The sequence below is a fragment of the Lactuca serriola genome, chromosome 7 (assembly GCF_051521515.1).
Source record: "Lactuca serriola cultivar US96UC23 chromosome 7, Lser_US96UC23_V15, whole genome shotgun sequence".
Taxonomy (NCBI): Eukaryota; Viridiplantae; Streptophyta; class Magnoliopsida; order Asterales; family Asteraceae; genus Lactuca; species Lactuca serriola.
Window position 1 is genome coordinate 61,182,116 of NC_136414.1, and position 19,688 is coordinate 61,201,803.

Here is a 19,688-nt window from a genome sequence, read left to right on the forward strand (position 1 = left end):
TTCAATCAGGTACAACATGATATTTACATAGAGTCGTTGATATTCAAGACATATGAATACACAAGCAATTTCAAAAGACTTGACAGATTATATATACGATGGTAATCAAGATGAATAATTCAAAAAAAAAATGGATTTTTTTTTTTGTTTTTAAATGTTATTTGTTTTTTGTTGTAATGCTTTCTTTAAAAATTTAAATGTTACGCTTAATTAAAAAAAATTAGGTTTATTTAAATAACATGTTTTATTAAATTAATTTTGTTTTTTATAAGTATTAAAAAATAAATCAAGGAAGAAAAGAAAAAATAAATGATGACATATAAATTAGTGGATGTTATAACATGTTGCTTATATCCTTTATAACACCATGGGTGACATTGGATGTGATGTGACATTTTTTTGGTGTGCTAACATGTATTAACATGTTGCACACACATAATACCTTAGAGTTGTTGGTGTGGGCAACGCTCACTCACGTTTTCGTGACCTGACATCAGAAAACGAAGTTACCATGACCCAAACACAACACCGCCCTCCCATTTTTGTGTGTTATGTTATTTCCCATAATGATTGTAACTAAAGGCAAAGACACAATTTGAGAGTAAGGTCTTCTTTCTTTGGCTGATCATGACGGCGTGTTCATTGACAAACACCATCCCCACAATGACGTTGAGGGCATCGTCTTTTCTTCTTTTTGATGTGGCAACGTTATCACCGTTGCCCATACCGAATAGTCTTAGATTAAGAGCAAATGATATCAATAATTGTGTTTTCTCTTAATCTCTTTCACTTTTTTTCTACTAAAAAACTAAAAAATACATTTCTTTTCTCTTTCATTTTCACTTTCGTCCACTTTTCTTCTTATAAACAACTAAAAAAACAATGTAATATGACTAAAATCTTTAAAATAAATTCGAGAAAAGGTGTAAAATTTAATCTATTTTCGTAATTATCCCTATATTTTTACAATTTTGTTGTGCGAGTCCCCACTAAAAATGTTGAATTAGGATTTAGGTGAGATTCAAAGGCGGTGGTGGCAAGTAGCCTGGCGCTGCTATCTCCGGCTGGTTCTACACAAAAACCCTTAGATAACGACAAGATATGGCGGCGATTTGCACCTTCGTGCATCCTTTCTCACCTTCTATGATTTCGAAACCACCTTCTACACCATCACTAGTTGTAGTGACCTCCAGATTGTCTTCATCGTCGTTCACTTCTCCTTCATCTTCATATTCGTCATTGGTTACGACGTTTCCAAGACGCTCTCTTGGTCGGAGGATGAAGGCGGGATCGACTGCAATGATTGTTTGTATGGCCCCCGACGAAGAGAAATTGACTCGCCGTAACCCTCTCGATTTTCCAGTGGTAAGTCTCTACTTTTCTTCTCTGTTCGTAATTTATGTAGACATTTTCAATCGGGTCTCTAGGGTTCTAAGTTCTAACTAACTGATGCTATGTTCTACCTAATATATGTGGTAAGTAAGCTCTTCAGTTGATTAATTTGTTGATTAGTAAACGTAATTGTTTTGCTAATTATAGAGCAAATCATCGAATTCTGTCCTATCTATTATGATATCGGGGAATTTTGCATCTGTAAACCTTATCAACTCAAGCTCTGATTAGTAAGTCTTCAATTTAGGCTTTGTATAGGCCATGTTTTTACCAATTATATGCAACACTTGCTTGCAAGATGACTAATTGACTTGTAAACCGAGTTTCCGATCAATATTAGACTAGAGTGCTATTCATACATTTTTCATGACTTCATCATCTAGAGTTGAAATCAGGTTTTAGGGTTTTTTCAGTACATAGTCAACTCGTTTCTCAGAAAGTCCAGATCTTGACATGGTTGGAGGGTGTTTAGAGACTGTCATGTCAATTTGTTTACAGTGTTATTTACTGTGTCAAAAGTAGAAATGATTGAGGAATTTGTGGTATGTGGTGTAGGAATGGGAGAGACCTAAACCAGGTAGAAGGCCGGATATATTTCCTCAATTCAGTCCGATGAAAACACCATTACCACCCCCATCACCATATGACCCTCCACCAGAAGATGAAGAAGAAGAAGAAGAAGATAACAAAGAAGAGGAAGAGGATCCCGATAAACAAGAACCAGAAAATCCCTAGTCCCTCATTTTGTTAAACATTTAGGGAGAATTTTGATGATGATATTGAGGACTTATAAATGAAGTTAGAGTATTTAATGAGAGCTATATGTTGTATTGGATATAGTGTTGAATGAATAAATGAGACGAAAGTGTGTTATTTTGAAGTGTCTTATGCAAAGATTCAATATGAAGTACATGTATTTTACAATGAATAATGAATCTCTGTTTAATTTGTTATTTTTATATAAGGATAAATTTTATAGGTGTATGAAGTAAGTGTAGTGGTATTATTGAAAAAATTGACGATAAATAAATCTCTAAAACAACTAAAATTTGATATAATTTTGTATTGTGGCAAGTTTAATTTGCTAAAACAAATCATAACAAATAAAAGTGGTCCATACATTTTTTTTTTGTCAATCCTCACTGTATTGACATTGAAATATCATTGTTAACCCATAAAAGTAATTAAAATATAATGGTTTTTATGTATTTTATTTTTTAGAAAAATAATATATTTTGGTTTTCAATTAAAAAATCACAAAAATGTTAAAAATATGATGTAAATTAAAATTACAATATTTTCAGTTTTTCCCATAGCAAGTTTGCGTAATGCTAAATATTTTTAACAAAATTTGTACTTTCCTAAAATTGGTTCCTCTGTTGGAGACAACTTTTAGACATTTTTTCTTGTTTTTATACCAAAAGTAAATTTTGAAATATTCCTCAAAGTAACGCTTCACTTTGTTTTACGATTTTTTTTCTTTTAAGTTTTAACGGATAAGTGGATAACACAACTAAATTTTAAATAAAATACGTTAATTAAATTTTATAATATTAAACTTACTCTATTTTCGTGAATATAATAGTTTATCGCATTAAATATAATAATTTGTATGACAAATCATTATGTGAGAAGTACAACAAAATTTTCTATGTTTTTTTATAAATCAAATAACAAGCAAAAAACATGACCATAATATAGGAGCAATTCCTAAGGAAGATATAACAAAAAATAATAATAATAAAGGATTTTGTCAAATATTATAAGAAAAACTAGTCATTAAAAGGTTGAATTGCAAAAATTGAACAGTATTAGGTGATGTGATAATGTACATATGCATAATTATTTATTAAAAAAAAAAAAAAAACGTTGCACTGTAATAATGCATACTAGTACTGTACCAATACTGCTCCCTCCTCCGGTTGGTCCCAAGATAACTGAATTCGCCCTGTTCTTCAATCCTTTTTCAGGAACTGCTTTTTACGACAGGGAGGGATTCAACGATAAAAGTTACAAAACCACTTCCAATCGGAATGACCGTTTTGACCTTTGATCATAAGAGTATCTTTACATTTTTTATTTTTCTTCTTTTTAACATGATATCTTATATCATTTGGATTCATGTAAAATCTCTCTTTTATATAAAATTTGAAATATAGTTTTATTGGTATTCTTCAAATGAACATATTTTTATAACACATTAAATTTCTACTTTTAACCATAATGCTCGAAAAGTTTAAATTTTTGAATGTCAGAACTAAAATGTAGTGGTTCTCGATATATAATCCTTGAATTTTTTATGTTTTAGTTTTTATTTTGTATTTTCACCGAAAAAAAGTTTTCCGAGACCTATCCCAATTCCCAAAATTCGCATCTTCTACAATAGGCATCAAAAAATCTTCAATTAATGACAGTGAGGTAAGTTTTCAACTATTTATTCATGTAAAACGTATTATAAATACATATGGTCAACGAAATTGCTAGAAAAAACACTTTTGAACACAAAAAACATGTTCTTAATTCTCATGATGATTTTTCCGAACATCTTTTTCATGTTCGATTTTTTATTTTTATTTTTTAACTTTTGTTATATGGATTTCTATAGGATAGCCTTCGTAGTGCACGATTAAGTATATGAACCTAGTAGAAAACCTATTTTCCATGGATATTGTGTTTTTATCATGTCCGAAAACTAAGAACATGTTCAAAAAGGTTTTCGATAACTTTGAGCATGTTCGCAAATCATTGGTTAGGATTTCTTGTAATCTTGTTTATGGAAAATTGACATTCGAAATTCCGAAAAAGGAAATTTTCAAAGTGGACAATAGCTTAATTTTTTTCTTTGTTGTTTTACAGCATCAGATTGTATATGACACACATTTTACATGTAAATGCTCCATAGTACACAAATCTGGTGCACGATTTTTTTTACTTCTTTACAAAATTAATATTTAGGAAAACATGTTTCGACTATTGGCTCGAACTAGAGCCGAATCCACTTCTTGTTCATCATGTCCCCATGAGGTCCTCCCTTATCCACCACTACCCAACCAATATATCTTATCTAGGGTAGATGGTCCTAAACTCATATATATGGGCCTACTCAGTTTTGTTTACATGGTGAATATAATACTAGTCTCTAATTTCTAGAGAAGGTATTCAAATGAAATAACCATATTGATTTAGGAGAAGGGAATTCTTCTTTACAAAACAAGATTAATGTTTTTGCCACAAAAAAGATTATTCTCAAGATCATTCCAAGTGAAATAACCATTTTGACATTCTTTGTGGAAAGAATACCCCTTACATTTCTTATTTTTATTTTATAAAGTGATATTCATATCTTTTAGATTCATTTAAATCTTCTCCTTTAAAAAATTAACTTTAGGTTGAAATTTCTTTTTCGGGAAAGTAGTTAGTGCCTTTACCACAAAGAATCAAAGATCGACAGACAAAACCACTCCCAAATGTAATGACCATTTTGACCTTCTTAATGCAAAGGGTTTCACGTACTTTTTTTTTTTTTTTTTTTTTTGTGATTTTCACCAAGTCTCGTGACATCGATATGACAATATCTTTTGGGTTCATGCAACGAATCAAAGAAAATTTCCCCACCAAAGAGATCAAACGACAAAAACCTTTTCAAGTGAAATGACCATTTTGACCTTCTTTGTCAAAAGGGTACACCCTTCACATTTCTTTATTAAGTTCTGGTAGGTAACGTTATGTCAATAGGTTATGATTATGCTTCTTAAATCGTGATTCATACAAAATGTTCATTTTGTTATTTTTGTACAATCTACACAAATTTCTTCTTTCTTATAACTTATAAGATATCATCATGAAATTTTCACAAAAACGTCTGAATAATCCAACTGTATTCGCCTCAACAATCCCCGTAACCTTAAAAGAATCAAGATTCCTTCTCTGGGTTCACCCCACCACCATTTTCCCGCCAAAACCTTGAGTCTGCCATTTATTACCACAGTGGTCAGTGGTGATATTCCCCATTCTCACATTCTTTCACATAGAGTGTGAAAAATGATGATGGGTGCATCCAATTTGATGATGGGGTTAACCCTGGTGCTTGTGGTCTGTCTTGCTGTGGTTCTTGGTTTGGTGCTGGTTCTGTTAGCTGAGCTCTACTGCTCCATCCTCCTCCGCCGCCGTCAACTTCAACAAACCACCACCGCCGCACCTCTAACCATAGTAGACAACAACAACAACAACAACTCATCTTCTCCTCCTCCTAGTTCTGCTCTTCCATCGTTAAGCGATATCTACTCACAAGGGGTCCTTGCAGCTCCAAGAAGCATCCTTTACCCTTCACTCGCCGGCGACGACTTAGAGAAGCAGCAAGAGCTACCTCAACCGCCGGAAAATCAAGAAAATAACCAAGATGGGTATATTCGGAAAGGTTGTTCTGGGAACTCCGGTCGTATAGAGAAGGATTTGGTTTATATTTCGAACCCTATGTTTGATGATGAGAATGGACGTCGGAGCAAGGCGGGGAATACTCCATTTGAGACGCCGGACACGTCGCCTTCGCGGCTGGAGTCAGAGGGGTCGTCTGGTGATGATGAACGGGATGAAATAACGTCTTTGAAGGTGGTGGTGACGCCGCCGATAACGCCGATGAAGAAGCTTCCCGCTGAGGTGAAGTCGGTGGCGTCGGTTAAAGATGATGATGCTGGTCGTGGTGGCGATTTGAATAGCAACAATGGAGCTTCGTCGTCTTCCTCTTCGGGAACTCCTTGCACTTCTCTGTCGTGGTGAACTATTCGAGGGGTTAATTTTTTTTTTTTTTTACATAACTGCATTTGTAATTTAGTTTGCTACTAACCAATGAAAAAACTTAAAAAATTAACCTAGTTTAATAATTTTTGTATTTTTAGAATTACAATGGTTAGTTTATAACAATATTGGAGTTAAAAAATTATGAAGTGGCATTAAATTTACTATATTATTGTGGCATTATGACATTACTTCATTATTACTTTTTACTGTTTGAGTCTCTTTTTTTGTTTTTCTTGTAAAGGGTATCTTTGCTAGTATTTTTTTCTATATAAAATATAAAAAAAAAAGCATTGGTTTCTATGACACCACTTCCAGAAGAGAAACACCAATCAGTGCATAGATTTTTTGGGCCAATAACCTAAGCCACGCCTCTCTTATTTCGAAGCCTTCATTATATATATAGTAGTAAATTATAGAAAACGACAAAACGTCTTGTCGTTATAAAAAGCAGCATTTTTAGTCTAAAAATACAATTTGTGGCTAAACTTGTGGAGGGTAAACTCCCCGGCGGTATACGATGTGGATGGAATTGTTGGTGGCAAACATCGTCCACCGGCGGCTATTTTCGTAGACAATGGTGAACGGCATATTTTTTAAACTGATTGTTGGAGGCACAACTTCTCAGTTGGCCGTTGAAAGGGTTAAAAATACTTACAAAAAATTGTTTTTAGCAAAATTGTTCGAGACATCCTTTTAAGTAGCCGTCTTTAAATTTAATGTTATGGTTTTATTTTATTAATGTTATGAAATGTTTATTATTTTTAAATAAAGCATGCAAAATGTTAGAGGTATTGGATGGCACCACACCATAATGTAGGCATAAAATGACAAATAAAGGTGCTATATTTTTAGCCTTACGAGTTACATCATTAACCTTAAGTATGTTTGTTACGTTTGTGATTTTTCTTTCTTGGTTAATATAAGGGGTGAATTCACCAAAGAGTCCGCCTTTTAAAAATATATATATATTAGGATTTTTGTGATTTAACGACTACAAAATGTTTTCTTATTTAGATATTATTCTGTTTCTAAAACATTAAATATAAATGCATTGAATTGTCTCATGGATAACCTCAATGAGCACCATTATTGGCAAATTCTATTCATCCATCGATAAAATGTTGATGGCATCTAGTATCTTGGTAGCCTATGATCCAACATTTTATATAAATATTGGTAGCACAAATTTTTGTTCAAAGTCAAACATTTTATATGATTTTCATGTCTACCATAACACAATTTCTATGACTCAGACGTCAACCAATCCTATAATGCAACATAATTGATTTGTTCTTACAACAATACTCGCGATATAGATTTTTGAAGACCCGACCAAAGGAAAAATCTATCAAAACGCCATATTGGTTATGAATGTTACTTCTCAAATGTCTCTGATACATTCCTTTAGCCTCATTGGAAACTAGGTATACAATGTGATACTCTTTATCATGCCTATACATAATGTTATAGTCAGAGTCAGGTGGTTTTCGTCCATAGTAACCTCTATGAACATTGAGCGTAAGTAGTCATCTTTAAGAGGGCCACTACATATGAAGATCATTGGTAGCATGCAAGTGAGGATTGTTTGAATCTCTCTCTATTATATATATATATATATATATATATATATATATATATATATATATATATATATATATATATATATATATATTCGTTAGCATGATTCCAATTGAATCTCTCTCTATTATATATATTTGCAATATCAATTGTAAAAAATTAATAACCGAAATAAACAGTTAATATTCGTTAGCATGATTCCATGAACTCATTTTCTAATATTGAACGACATCATTACGAAATATTGGTTGTAAAAAGACGGTGGTTAACATAAGACATATATTGCAACTATTATGAAATATGTATCCATAATGTACAAATACATACTATAATGTACGAAGATAGTCTGAAGTGTATGTATGAGATGTCCGAGATGGCGAGATGTATGATGTTATTCCGGAGTTTGACTACGTTAATCCGAAATGTATGTCGTCAGATTATAAAACAACTTTAGGTTAGGTCACACCAAACTCACATCAACTCCGAAAAGGAACTAAATACTCCTCAGAATAGGGTGTTTTGGAGAAAGTGATTATTGTTAAAAAAAATTCTAATGAAAGATGTTATTTTTGTTAAAAATGTCATTTATAAATAAAAATAAACATGTATTGTAACGTTATAATACATTGTTAAATTAACATGGGATGAATATATAAATCCGTTGGGAAATTGGAAATGTTCATCGGATACTAAATTGAGGAGTATAATTATATGTAAATACTAGGAAAATGCACCGTGTATTGTCTTTGTCTACCTGGACAATAAGGACAACTCTTGTAAGTTGTAACAACTTTCAACCCTTTTGTGCACTTCTCAAATAAATACAAACATTTTTTTGCTGTAAAATATAGTTTTAAGTGGTAGACTAGAAACCTAAAAATAAACATTTAAAAGTTAAATTGATAAGTTTTTGTCATTTAATACATAAATAATCGGGTAAGAACTCCAAATATAATAAAAACTATAAAGACAAATTTTAGTTGTTTGTTCGTAAAACTAATGATTGAGATTTAACATTTAAAAAAGGTGATATTAATGTAATTATTACCAAAGATAGGTGAAATTCCAGCAAAGGTAGAAAATGTAAGGGTAGAATATGTACTTCACGTCTACATCCAAAAACTATTGGATCTTGCCTCTTAGGCTATCCAAAACGTACACGTGAAAACCTATGTGGCAGTCCAAAGGATGCGTGAACAACGTCCTAATGTTTGGTAGTTTGGTTGTGGAGTCTCTATGAAAACGAACGAAGACAATTAATAGGAAGCAAACAATAGCATCTGTCACTCTCTTTCTCTTTCTTCTTTTTCCACCTTTCACTACTAATCCACCGGTGAACACCATTTCTACAATCTAGTGATTGGTTATGGAATGGTAAAATACCGTGCCTCATCTTCATCACAATTCACGCGTGATGATTCCCCTTAGCCTTAGGCTAAACAGTGAGGAAGATACAAACCTCGACGACATCCGATGTGGCTAAAAGTGACGAGCGACTAGGGTTGGTTCATAGGTTTTTAATATCGGGGGTGAGATAACAATTTTATACCCTTATATATGTACCATACGATAAACAAAACGTATAAAAAATTATAAAAACAAAAATATAGTAAATTTTATAGTTAAATAAAAATTAGTGTTTACACTATCTTTTATATCATTTTATCAATTTAGTGTAAAGTATAGTGTTAATGATAGAACATGGTCTAAAGATGTAAGAAAATAGACGAAGGTATGTAAGAAAAGAAAGGAAGATGGTTGTGACATCCTCAAATTCATGTTCATTTTAAAAAAATTATTTATGCTTATTTTAAAATCAAAGTATCATTTTTGAAGAATATCATTGCGTAATTTGTCCCAAAAAATATGATAAATATATTATCAAATCAATTCTGAAGAAATGTATTTTATTTATATTAAAACATTGGGATGTCATCGTCAATACAGAAACATAAGTATAAACAGACATTACATTCATTTATACTAATAATTTGCATCTCCTTTAATCTCTTAGTGTAATGTATCTTCGCATCGATACATGTGATACAAATAAACTGAGTGGGTCAGGTTGAGAAATCTGGTGAGTATATAGGGTTTTCAACCCACAATAATATAATTATTATGTTTAATCATCAAACAATTAATCCAATTTCTCATCCTCATTATCTTCTTTATTCTTAAAGATCTACCCTAAGCATCATATATTCATCAGTTATTTATTCCTACGGATTGTCCTACAGAATATGCACAAAATCCATCACTGCCAGAGTTTATCCAACAGAAACTAAGTCCATAACTGTCGATGTTATCTATTAGGCACAACTGCCAATGTTCATTTGTAAAAAACTAAGTCCATATGTGTCAGGGTTTTTAGAGTACATCTGGTGAACACGTCGTTCATAAACACCTACAGGTTGCGAGCCTCCTAACGTTCCATTGGACTGTCTAGAATAGTCTGTGGTCGTCATTTATACTCTTCTAGATGGTTGGATCATCAGTAAAGTCAAGGCTTTCTCATCATCTTTCACCTCTCATTATATATATATATATATATATATATATATATATATATATATATATATAATCTTTCATCTCTCATCATTCATCTACCCATCTTTACCCAATATATTTATAGGTATAAAAATACATATACAGTTTAAATCACGTAAAACTTGTATAAATCGTTCATCTAGCATAGATATCAGGAACACAGATAATAAGCACATATAACATGTATTAATATTAAATATTTCATGTCTATGTGTAAGATGAAAGTAACTATGCACTCGCTTGTTAAAGTGACGACTTGAAATTCGAACAGCGCTTCGCTTCTAGCAATTGCCTTTTCCGTTGACGTAACCTAGTATTATTATCACTAAGTTTTAGTCTAATAATTATTGCGACTAATTATTAGTCGAGATTTATCATTAACTCAAAGTCTACTTTCATGATCTATGAAGTAAGGAACAACCAGGTAGGATCATATCGTAGGTAGGGTCCGTTTGGTATACGTAGTATACTATTTGGAAATTCCATTTTAAACACCTCACTAAATCACAGCCTAGACATCATCCCCGTAAGTAGATAAATCAGTATAACAACTTGAAATCACTGATAAATCTTTTTTATATGTTGATAATAATGACAATGAACTTAAACATAAGTTACACTTAAAGTATAGTAAGCATAACTCACTTACAAGGGGTTTAGCGAGAAATTGGACTCTGCGCGGGCAGAACTTTCGAGCCGAAAGCTCTTCTTCTCGAGGACATTTGGCGATGTGGGACTCGCTACTAACACCTAGGAGGTGCTAGGGAAAGGCTTAGATGGTGTTTGGGAGAGTAGGGAAAGAGGTGTGGAGAAATGAGTGAAAATGCCACTTATTTATAGGTTGCCAACAACCCTATACGTGGGGCATACACAAGGGTACGTTGGGCGTACTCAGTGTAATGCCCATGTTTCTAGGCTAAACATTAATATAATGATGTAATAGTTAGGGTCAACAAGTGTAATATATTTTGAAGTAGTGAAGAGGAATTATTATAATGATGTAATAGTTAGGGCGTACTCACGATTTCCAGCCTATAAATAGAGGCACAAATCTATCATTTTCTTCACACCAAAACCATTATTTCTCTCTCAAATACCCCTTAGCCCCTCCCCTTCCCTAACACATCCCAAGTGTTAGAGGCAATTCCCGGAGTGCCAGAAGGCTTCGAGAAGAAGAGCTTTCGGCTCAGAAGTTCACCCCCTGCAGAGCCCGACTCCTACCTAACGTCCTTGTAAGTAAGTTATGCTTACCCTTCTTTAAGTATAACTTATGTTTAAGCTCATTATCGTTATTATGAACCTATAAACAAGATTTATCAATGATTTAAAGTCGTTATACTGATTGAACTCTTTACAGGAGAGGTGTTTAGAATGGTCACGCTGGGTTTGGTTGTTGGATTTCAGAAAAGCTATATGTCGAAATGGTCCTGTCTCCCAAATGTCCTGCCTGGCTGATCCTTACTTGATAGATCATGACGTAGACTCTGAGTTAATGATGAATCTATACTAATAGTAAGTTGTAATAAATATTAGACTAAAACTAGTTATAATGATACTATGTTTCGACAAAAGAAAGTAAAATTGTTAAAAGCGAAGTGCTGCCCGAATTACGAGTCATCACTTTAACAAGTGAGTGCATAGTTACTTTCCTCTTACACATAGATATGAAATATTTAATATAAATTGTGTGCTATGTGTGCATATTATCTATGTCACACCCCCAAACCAGGATGACAGAAACATCTAGGGGTAGATGACTTTCATGAACAGTATCACAACATAATGTGCAATACTGAATCAAAGCAAACACAACCATCATAAATATAATTGAGAATGTTACATTGTTTCCAAGTATTGTATGTTTCAAACCAATTACATTATGATGACAAAAAAATAGATAGTATGGCGCCCTAACGTCCCATCCTCAAAAACCTTGTGGTTACCTGTTTAACAATTCCCTGAGAATGCAAGTAGTTTTGAAAAGTGTCAACAATTAAGTTGGTGAGTTCATAAGAGTTTTTGTATGTGAAAAATTCGTAACTTTTTCCTCGTAAAAATGATAGTGGATGTTTCTAGAAAATCCAATATTTTATTAATAATGACTTGTAGTCTTAAAAACCTTAGGACCAAAAATGTATAAGTATTTCTATACTTAAAAATAACATTATGTAGTTTTATTCTTATATAAAATCATTAGAACGCGTGTTCCCCGTAAACCAAATGTATTGTTGATTTCCCATGTGAGTTATCACAACCATGCTAAAACCATAGTGGCCCGCTACGACATTGTTCAGGCGTCGGAATGTTAAATAATTGTCACCCCAGACCTGCCGGTCTAGCTGTAGCTAGCAGCTTAGGTGCGGGATTGTCAGTCCCGTATAGATCTATATACAAGTGCACACTCTCTTACCGAGATTCTGATTATAATTCAGGACTTTAGTGTGTACTCTGGTACGTACGGTGAAGACTATGTCTCACATAATTGTATCAACAAGTTTACGAATGGTGTACTCAAAACCCTTTGTAAGTAAAAATATCACATTTCCATAGTATTTACCTAGTGTAAAATAATTATACTTTTATATAATTATTTGTTTTGTCTCAAAACGTTAAAATAGTGCTAATGACCCATAAACTATACTCACTACAGTTTATCTTAAATGTTTTTTTGTGTCCACACACACGCATATATATATATATATATATATATATATATATATATATATATATATATATATATATATATATATAAGATAACATGTTTAGATGTTCATAAAAAACATATATTATAAATCTAACACAAGTATATGAATTTTTTGTATGATAAAGTCGGTTTTCTGGTTTTGGCCTTTTTACGTCGCCAAACAGTAAATATTAAGTTATAAACTTTGTAAAGTCTATTTTTACCTTTTCATGGAGGTTAAGTCAAGCTAACCTTATATTTTTAAAACAATATATTTTTGGTCAAATCTCACAAAAATGGTACCATAGCCTAGTCATGACCATTTTTGCTAGAAAACTCATATAGTGTTCATAAAAAAACATAGTTTTTATAGTTTTGTTTTTAGGACATCTTCTTAAGAACCTAGAGTTTGTTTATACTTATTTTTCGTAGCTTTTCATTTTAATCAAACTTACCACACAAAAATTCTCATAATACTAGGTAAAAACATTATTTAATGCAAATAATACTTTTACACAACATAAAGACGAAGCATGCATAACAACTTGTGTTATTATACAAGTTTATTTGTATTACCCCCCCCCCCCCCCTAAAAACTTGGATAAAACGAAAATGAGAGGTATGAACTCACATTGAGTGTGTTTCTTGGTGGATAAAGAGATGAAGATGAATGTTTTCAAGTTTAGAACACTTGAAGACACTTGAAGATCAAATTATGTAACACCCGTAGATCCGGGCTAGTGAATTTAGAGACGATAGGCGTCAAAAATGAATTTTTGATGAAAGATTATTTAGAATGAATAATCTTAACTAAGTTATAGTATATGTTACAAGGTTTCTGTGCATATAAAGAACGCCGAAATTTGAGTTATAACGAAGAAGTTATGACATGTCGAAGTTTCGCGGCAGAACCGGCACGACGCTGAATGACGTAAAAAGTGAATTTACTTTAGAGTGATATTTAGCCTTAGCAATCTAAACAAAAGTCGTAGAGTTCGTTAAACCATGAGCGTGCATAAAAAGAACGTTCAAATCTGACTTCGTATGAGGATGTTATGATTTTTCGAAGTTTCGACTTAGCAGTATGCAGCCCGAATACTCGATTTGAGATCGAGCGGTTTTTAGCCAAAACAATCTAAATGAGAATCAAAGGTCTCGTTAATAGTAGTAAAACGATAAAAAGATAGGCGAAAACGGACGTCGGATGAAGAAGTTATGAATTTATAACGGAGTTTTCCTGTCCCGGCCTACTAAAAATAAATAATAAAAATAAAGTCAAAATTAGCCGACGGAGTCTAAACTAAAGTTGTAGATCGTAGTCTCACCTACGCGTGGATATAAAGAACGTCAAAAACGGAGTTCGTATGAGGAAGATATGAATTTTTGAAGTTTATTAAATATTTTCGATATTTAATTTAATATATGTTAACCGATATTATCCATGGGGGGAGTCAGCGACCCTATCGTCATTACGCCCAACGTAATTTCATATTACGCCCAGCGTAATTTGAACTTCCAGTCCCTATAAAAGGGTGTCGAGGGCAACCGACTTCTTTGCTCATTTCTTCCCTTTTTCTCGCGTTTTTGCATCGTTTTTCGTGCAAGAATTATCCCGAAGCCCCGAAGATCCCGAAAAGTGCAATTCCCGAGCCGAAGCTCTGCCTGTGAGGAGTCCGGTTTTTGTGAAGATCTTCCAGATCTGCCGAAGAATACTACTTCTAAAAGTCGTAGTGCTGTCCGATCATCTTTTGATCAAGTGAGTGTGTAGTTACTTTCTTCTAACACATAAATATTAAGTATTTGCTATAAAATACGTGCTATGTGTATAATATAAAGTTGTTTATATGTGTGGGTGTATAGTCCCTTTCATAAACATGGGTATAATACAAGTATTGTTTGAATGTATTAAGTATATGTTTGTGTGAACGTGTGGTTACTATCTTCTAACACATAAATATGAAATATTTGTTATAAAATACGTGCTATGTGTTTATATATTGTTGTTTATTTGAGATGAGTGTGGAATGGATGTTTTATATAGTTTTAAATGAGTTAAACTGTATATGTATTTTATATCTACAAATATGTTGGGTAGAACATGGGTAGATGAGATAGTTGGAATGTGATAAATGATGAGGTATGAAAGATGCGCTTAAGAATAATATCGGTAGATGCACCAAGTAGTGAATGTCGTAATCCTGGCAGATGCGCTTATAGGATAATGTCGGCAGATGCGCCTAATAGAGAATGTCATAAACTTGGCAGTCGCACCTCATAGTGTATGACGTAATCGTGGCAGAGGCGCTTAAAGGATGATGTTGGTAGATGCGCCTTATGTAGCAATAGATTTTGTGCTAATTCCTTAGGTCAATCGTAGGAATGAATGAATGAAGGGTAGTTGAATTCTTAGGGTAAAATCCTAAGAAATAAAGAAGATAATGGGGATGGGTAATTGAGTTGATTGTTTGATGGTTAAATATAATAATTATAATATTGTGGGTTGAAAACCCTATATGCTCACCAGGCTCCCAAGCCTGACCCACTCAATTTTCTTTGTATCACAGGTATCGATACGAAGATATATTTCACGGAGAGATTAAAGGAGATGTAAAATCGTTAGTGTAAATAATGTAAGTTCCGTTTATGCTTATGTGTCTGTATCGGAACATGACATCCCGAGATTTTGTTATATAATGAAAATACATTTCTTTAAAGAAATGCTTTGATAATTTTTATCATATTTTGTTTTGGGAACAAATTCCACAACTGTTTTCTTTAAAAGATTACTCTGATTTTAAAAACAAAGCATAAACAAATCGGTCTTTTCTGGCCGAGAAATTGGGGATGTCACAGTTGGTATCAGAGCATTAGTTTAAGCGAACTAGGAATTTGTAGGAAATTTCTAGACTTAAACTTAGAATGCTAAGTAATGATTGTGAGGAGTGTGTCTAAAATATGTTAGGTAGTACACCTAAATTGACACGAGCACTAGTTTATTTTTAGGAATGATGCCTAAAATGCTTTTATGTGCTAATTGTTTTGTGTGATAGCTAAATTGATGCGAGTATTTGTTAGGATCTATGGTATGTTGCCGACCGGATCTGGAAACCTTATGTGTGCAGGATTCTAAGCGTACGTCTACGAATTTAGAACTAGCATGTAAACGTTTCGGAGTGATAAGGATGATTTGAATATCTATCGTGAATAAGGATCTAATTTCACCTTATTCGGTATATAGATAAAAAATGATGAGAACAAGAAGTGGAGTTGGAAATAATGATGAAAACAAGAATCAACCACCAGCGATTGAGCAAATACATGTCGTAGCAGCAGCACCTGAGCCGATAACAATGGCTGGTGTACAATTGATGATTCAGACGATGTTGGATCGTCAGATGAATGAAACGAGACGTCTGCTTCGACAGAATCGTGAAGAACTGTCAATTCAAGTGGAAGAGCCTGAATTAAATGAAGGGCACTCGGAAGGAGGAAACTTCAGTGGATATGTTGGTCAAGCCAACCCACCGATAGTTAGGCAAAACAACCATAATGGAAGGAATGATGGAATGGGATGCAAGTATAAGGCTTTTATGAATTGCAAACCATCGACCTTCACTGGAAAGGAGGATCCGATCGGAGTTATGGATTGGGTATCGGAAATGGAGCTAGCCTTCATGACGTGTGGTTGCAGAGACAAGTTGCAGACCACTTTCACAGTACGTCAGTTCAGGGGTGGGGCTGTTTGTTGGTGGAACACTCTAGGGAAGATCCTAATCCCTAATGAGCCACTGCAACTGACCTAGGCAGAGTTCTTGGTGCAATTCAAGCGCAAGTTCTGCTCGGCCCAAAACCTGCTAGAGTTGGAGAACAAATTTCTGATATTGAAGAAAGGCATCATGTCAGTGGATGAATACACTAATGCCTTCACAGACAAGATGGAGTTTGCTTTGCGCATCGTCCCAGACGAACTGACAAAAGTCAACCAGTACGCAAAGGGACTCCCTTGGGAGTATGCGGTGCCAGTGCGTCAGGCACCTACTCTAGAGGCAGCTATTTGGGCTGCCAAGTCTGTTGAGAATATGATCAAGGGGAGGACTGACAGTAATGTTGAAGTTGGCGAGAAGAGAAAGTTAGAAGGAACTTCAGGTTCTAATGAGAAAAGAAAATTCTCGAAGTCTGGAGGAGGAGGAAGGGATGAGGCAAGGTGGTGCGATAAGTGCAAGAAGAAGCACTCAGGAAAATGTGGGGCAGAGGTGACATGTTTCAAGTGTGGAAAGCATGGGCACTACGTCGATGAATGTATTTTCAACAAAAAGGTGTGTTACGAATGTAACGAAGAGGGGCACTTCAAGCAAGACTGCCCAAGGAAAAATCAAGCAGCAAGGCTAGAGGCGCCGCCAAAGCTAAAGGCAAGAGCATTTCAAATGATCCTTGATGAAGCAGATGGCAATGCAAGGAATCAGGAATAAGGATCTTATATCTAAAGATCAAGTAATAAAGTAGCGATATGAAAAGTATCATGTATGTAGCCTATTAGAGGCATAGTATAAGGTGAACTTGAACGTTTGTGTAATCGTTTCAAGGAATTAATATAAACCCTAGTTTTGCTAATTGATGTGTTGAATGATTGTCTGATTTTATTGTATGGTGACTTGGTCGACTGCGGGACAATACTTGGGACGAGTATGAGTAGGTGTGAAAGGTAGTAGATGCATATACTACCGGAAGCACAGGACTCGCACTTGGATCAGGGAAAGTCACAAGGTTACCAAGAAGCAAGTAATTGATTCCGTTTTATTCTGGTATGTCATTACCATTATTTCGGTAGTGACTAGTAAGGTGGTTGTTATTCCGACCCTAGTGGTCACATTCAAATTGAGTCCGACTACGACGGGTTTGTTACGTGGTTCATAGAACCAATTTCGAGGTAGCATTTAACTCAAGTCAGAAGATTGAAATTAATACGATCGATTGCATGGCGCTCGTTTTTAAGGAAGCTTGTAGCTAGAAACGCTACATGTAAAAATGTGATTATATCACATTAAAATGTGAAGGAAGGTATATTCCATTATGGAATTTAACTTTAAAAAGACCGAGTCTAAGCGTCGCATCGTGCGATGAGAGGTCAGTAGAGCACGACCCATCGGTCTGTTACAATAGATAAAGGAAAGTATTTATCCTGAGAAGAAGAAGGAGTCCATAATAAGGACTTATTTGGTAACTCAAAGGTTACAATTGAAAAGTACGACATGGTACGATAAGCAGATGCAAGATTGGGCATCTTCTGCGGTCAAGAAAGCCATAGAGTTAAATACTCTTTCGAGGAATCGTAGAAGTTACGGTTATTACCTAGGACGAATAAATAACGTGTGGAATCATTATGCAAGTCCTATTTTCGTTGATGATTCCGGAATGTAATCATCCTAAGGGGGAGATAATTGTAACACCCGTAGATCCGGGCTAGTGAATTTAGAGACGATAGGCATCAAAAATGAATTTTTTTATGAAAGATTATTTAGAATGAATAATCTTAACTAAGTTATAGTATATGTTACAAGATTTTTGTGCATATAAAGAACGCCGAAATCCGAGTTATAACGAAGAAGTTATAACATGTCGCGGCAGAACCGGCACGACGCTTAATGACGTAAAAAGTGAATTTACGTTAGAGTGATATTTAGCCTTAGCAATCTAAACGAAAGTCTTAGAGTTCGTTAAACCATGAGCGTGCATAAAAAGAACGTCCAAATCTGACTTCGTATGAGGATGTTATGATTTTTCGAAGTTTCGACTTAGCAGTATGCAGCCCGAATACTCGATTTGAGATCGAGCGGTTTTTAGCCAAAACAATCTAAATGAGAATCGAAGGTCTCGTGAATAGTAGTAAAACGATAAAAAGATAGGCAAAAACGGACGTCGGATGAAGAAGTTATGAATTTATAACGGAGTTTTCCTGTCCCGGCCTACTAAAAATAAATAATAAAAATAAATTCAAAATTAGCCGACGGAGTCTAAACGAAAGTTGTAGATCGTAGTCTCACCTACGCTTGGATATAAAGAACGTCGAAAACGGAGTTCGTATGAGGAAGATATGAAGTTTTAAAGTTTATTAAATATTTTCGATATTTAATTTAATATATGTTAATCGATATTATCCATGGGGGGAGTCAGCGACCCTATCGTCATTACGCCCAGCGTAATTTCATATTACGCCCAGCATAATTCGAACTTCCAGCCCCTATAAAAGGGTGTCGAGGGCAACCGACTTCTTTGCTCATTTCTTCCCTTTTTCACCAACCTGGAATTCCAAGGGTTTGCATCGTTTATCCACATAACTCTTTTGTCGATCCCGAGAAGCCTTTAGTTGTTCGCAGATCTGAACAATCTTTTCTGTCATTTCCCATATGATCTCAGGGCCGGTAAGAGTGTTGATAGGCACTTGTCCTCTAGATAGCTGAGTATCACCCACCTCAGCCCAACATAGAGGTGATCTGCACTTGCGCCCATAGAGGGCCTCAAATGGAGCAACTTTATTGCTAGAATGATAATTGTTGTTGTATGAGAACTCGATGAGTGATAAGTGGGTATCCCAATCTTTACAGAATTCCATCACATAATCTCTCAACATATCTTCCAGCTTTTGCATAGTCCTCTCGCTTTTCCCGTCGGTTTGTGGGTGATAGGCTGT

The 19,688-nt window shown here is 34.4% G+C and overlaps 2 protein-coding genes across 2 annotated transcripts; both read left to right on the plus strand.

The window, feature by feature from the left end:
* Positions 1-985: 985 nt before the first annotated feature.
* LOC145063386 (uncharacterized) lies at positions 986-2,272 on the plus strand. Its single transcript, XM_079010990.1, has 2 exons — positions 986-1,365; positions 1,948-2,272. The coding sequence occupies exons 1-2, from the start codon at positions 1,102-1,104 to the stop codon at positions 2,125-2,127; spliced, it is 444 nt and encodes a 147-aa protein (XP_078867116.1). The 5' UTR covers positions 986-1,101; the 3' UTR covers positions 2,128-2,272.
* Positions 2,273-5,127: 2,855 nt separating this feature from the next.
* On the plus strand, positions 5,128-6,272 carry LOC145064993 (uncharacterized). Its single transcript, XM_079012340.1, has one exon. The coding sequence runs from the start codon at positions 5,434-5,436 to the stop codon at positions 6,166-6,168; it is 735 nt and encodes a 244-aa protein (XP_078868466.1). The 5' UTR covers positions 5,128-5,433; the 3' UTR covers positions 6,169-6,272.
* Positions 6,273-19,688: the final 13,416 nt, after the last annotated feature.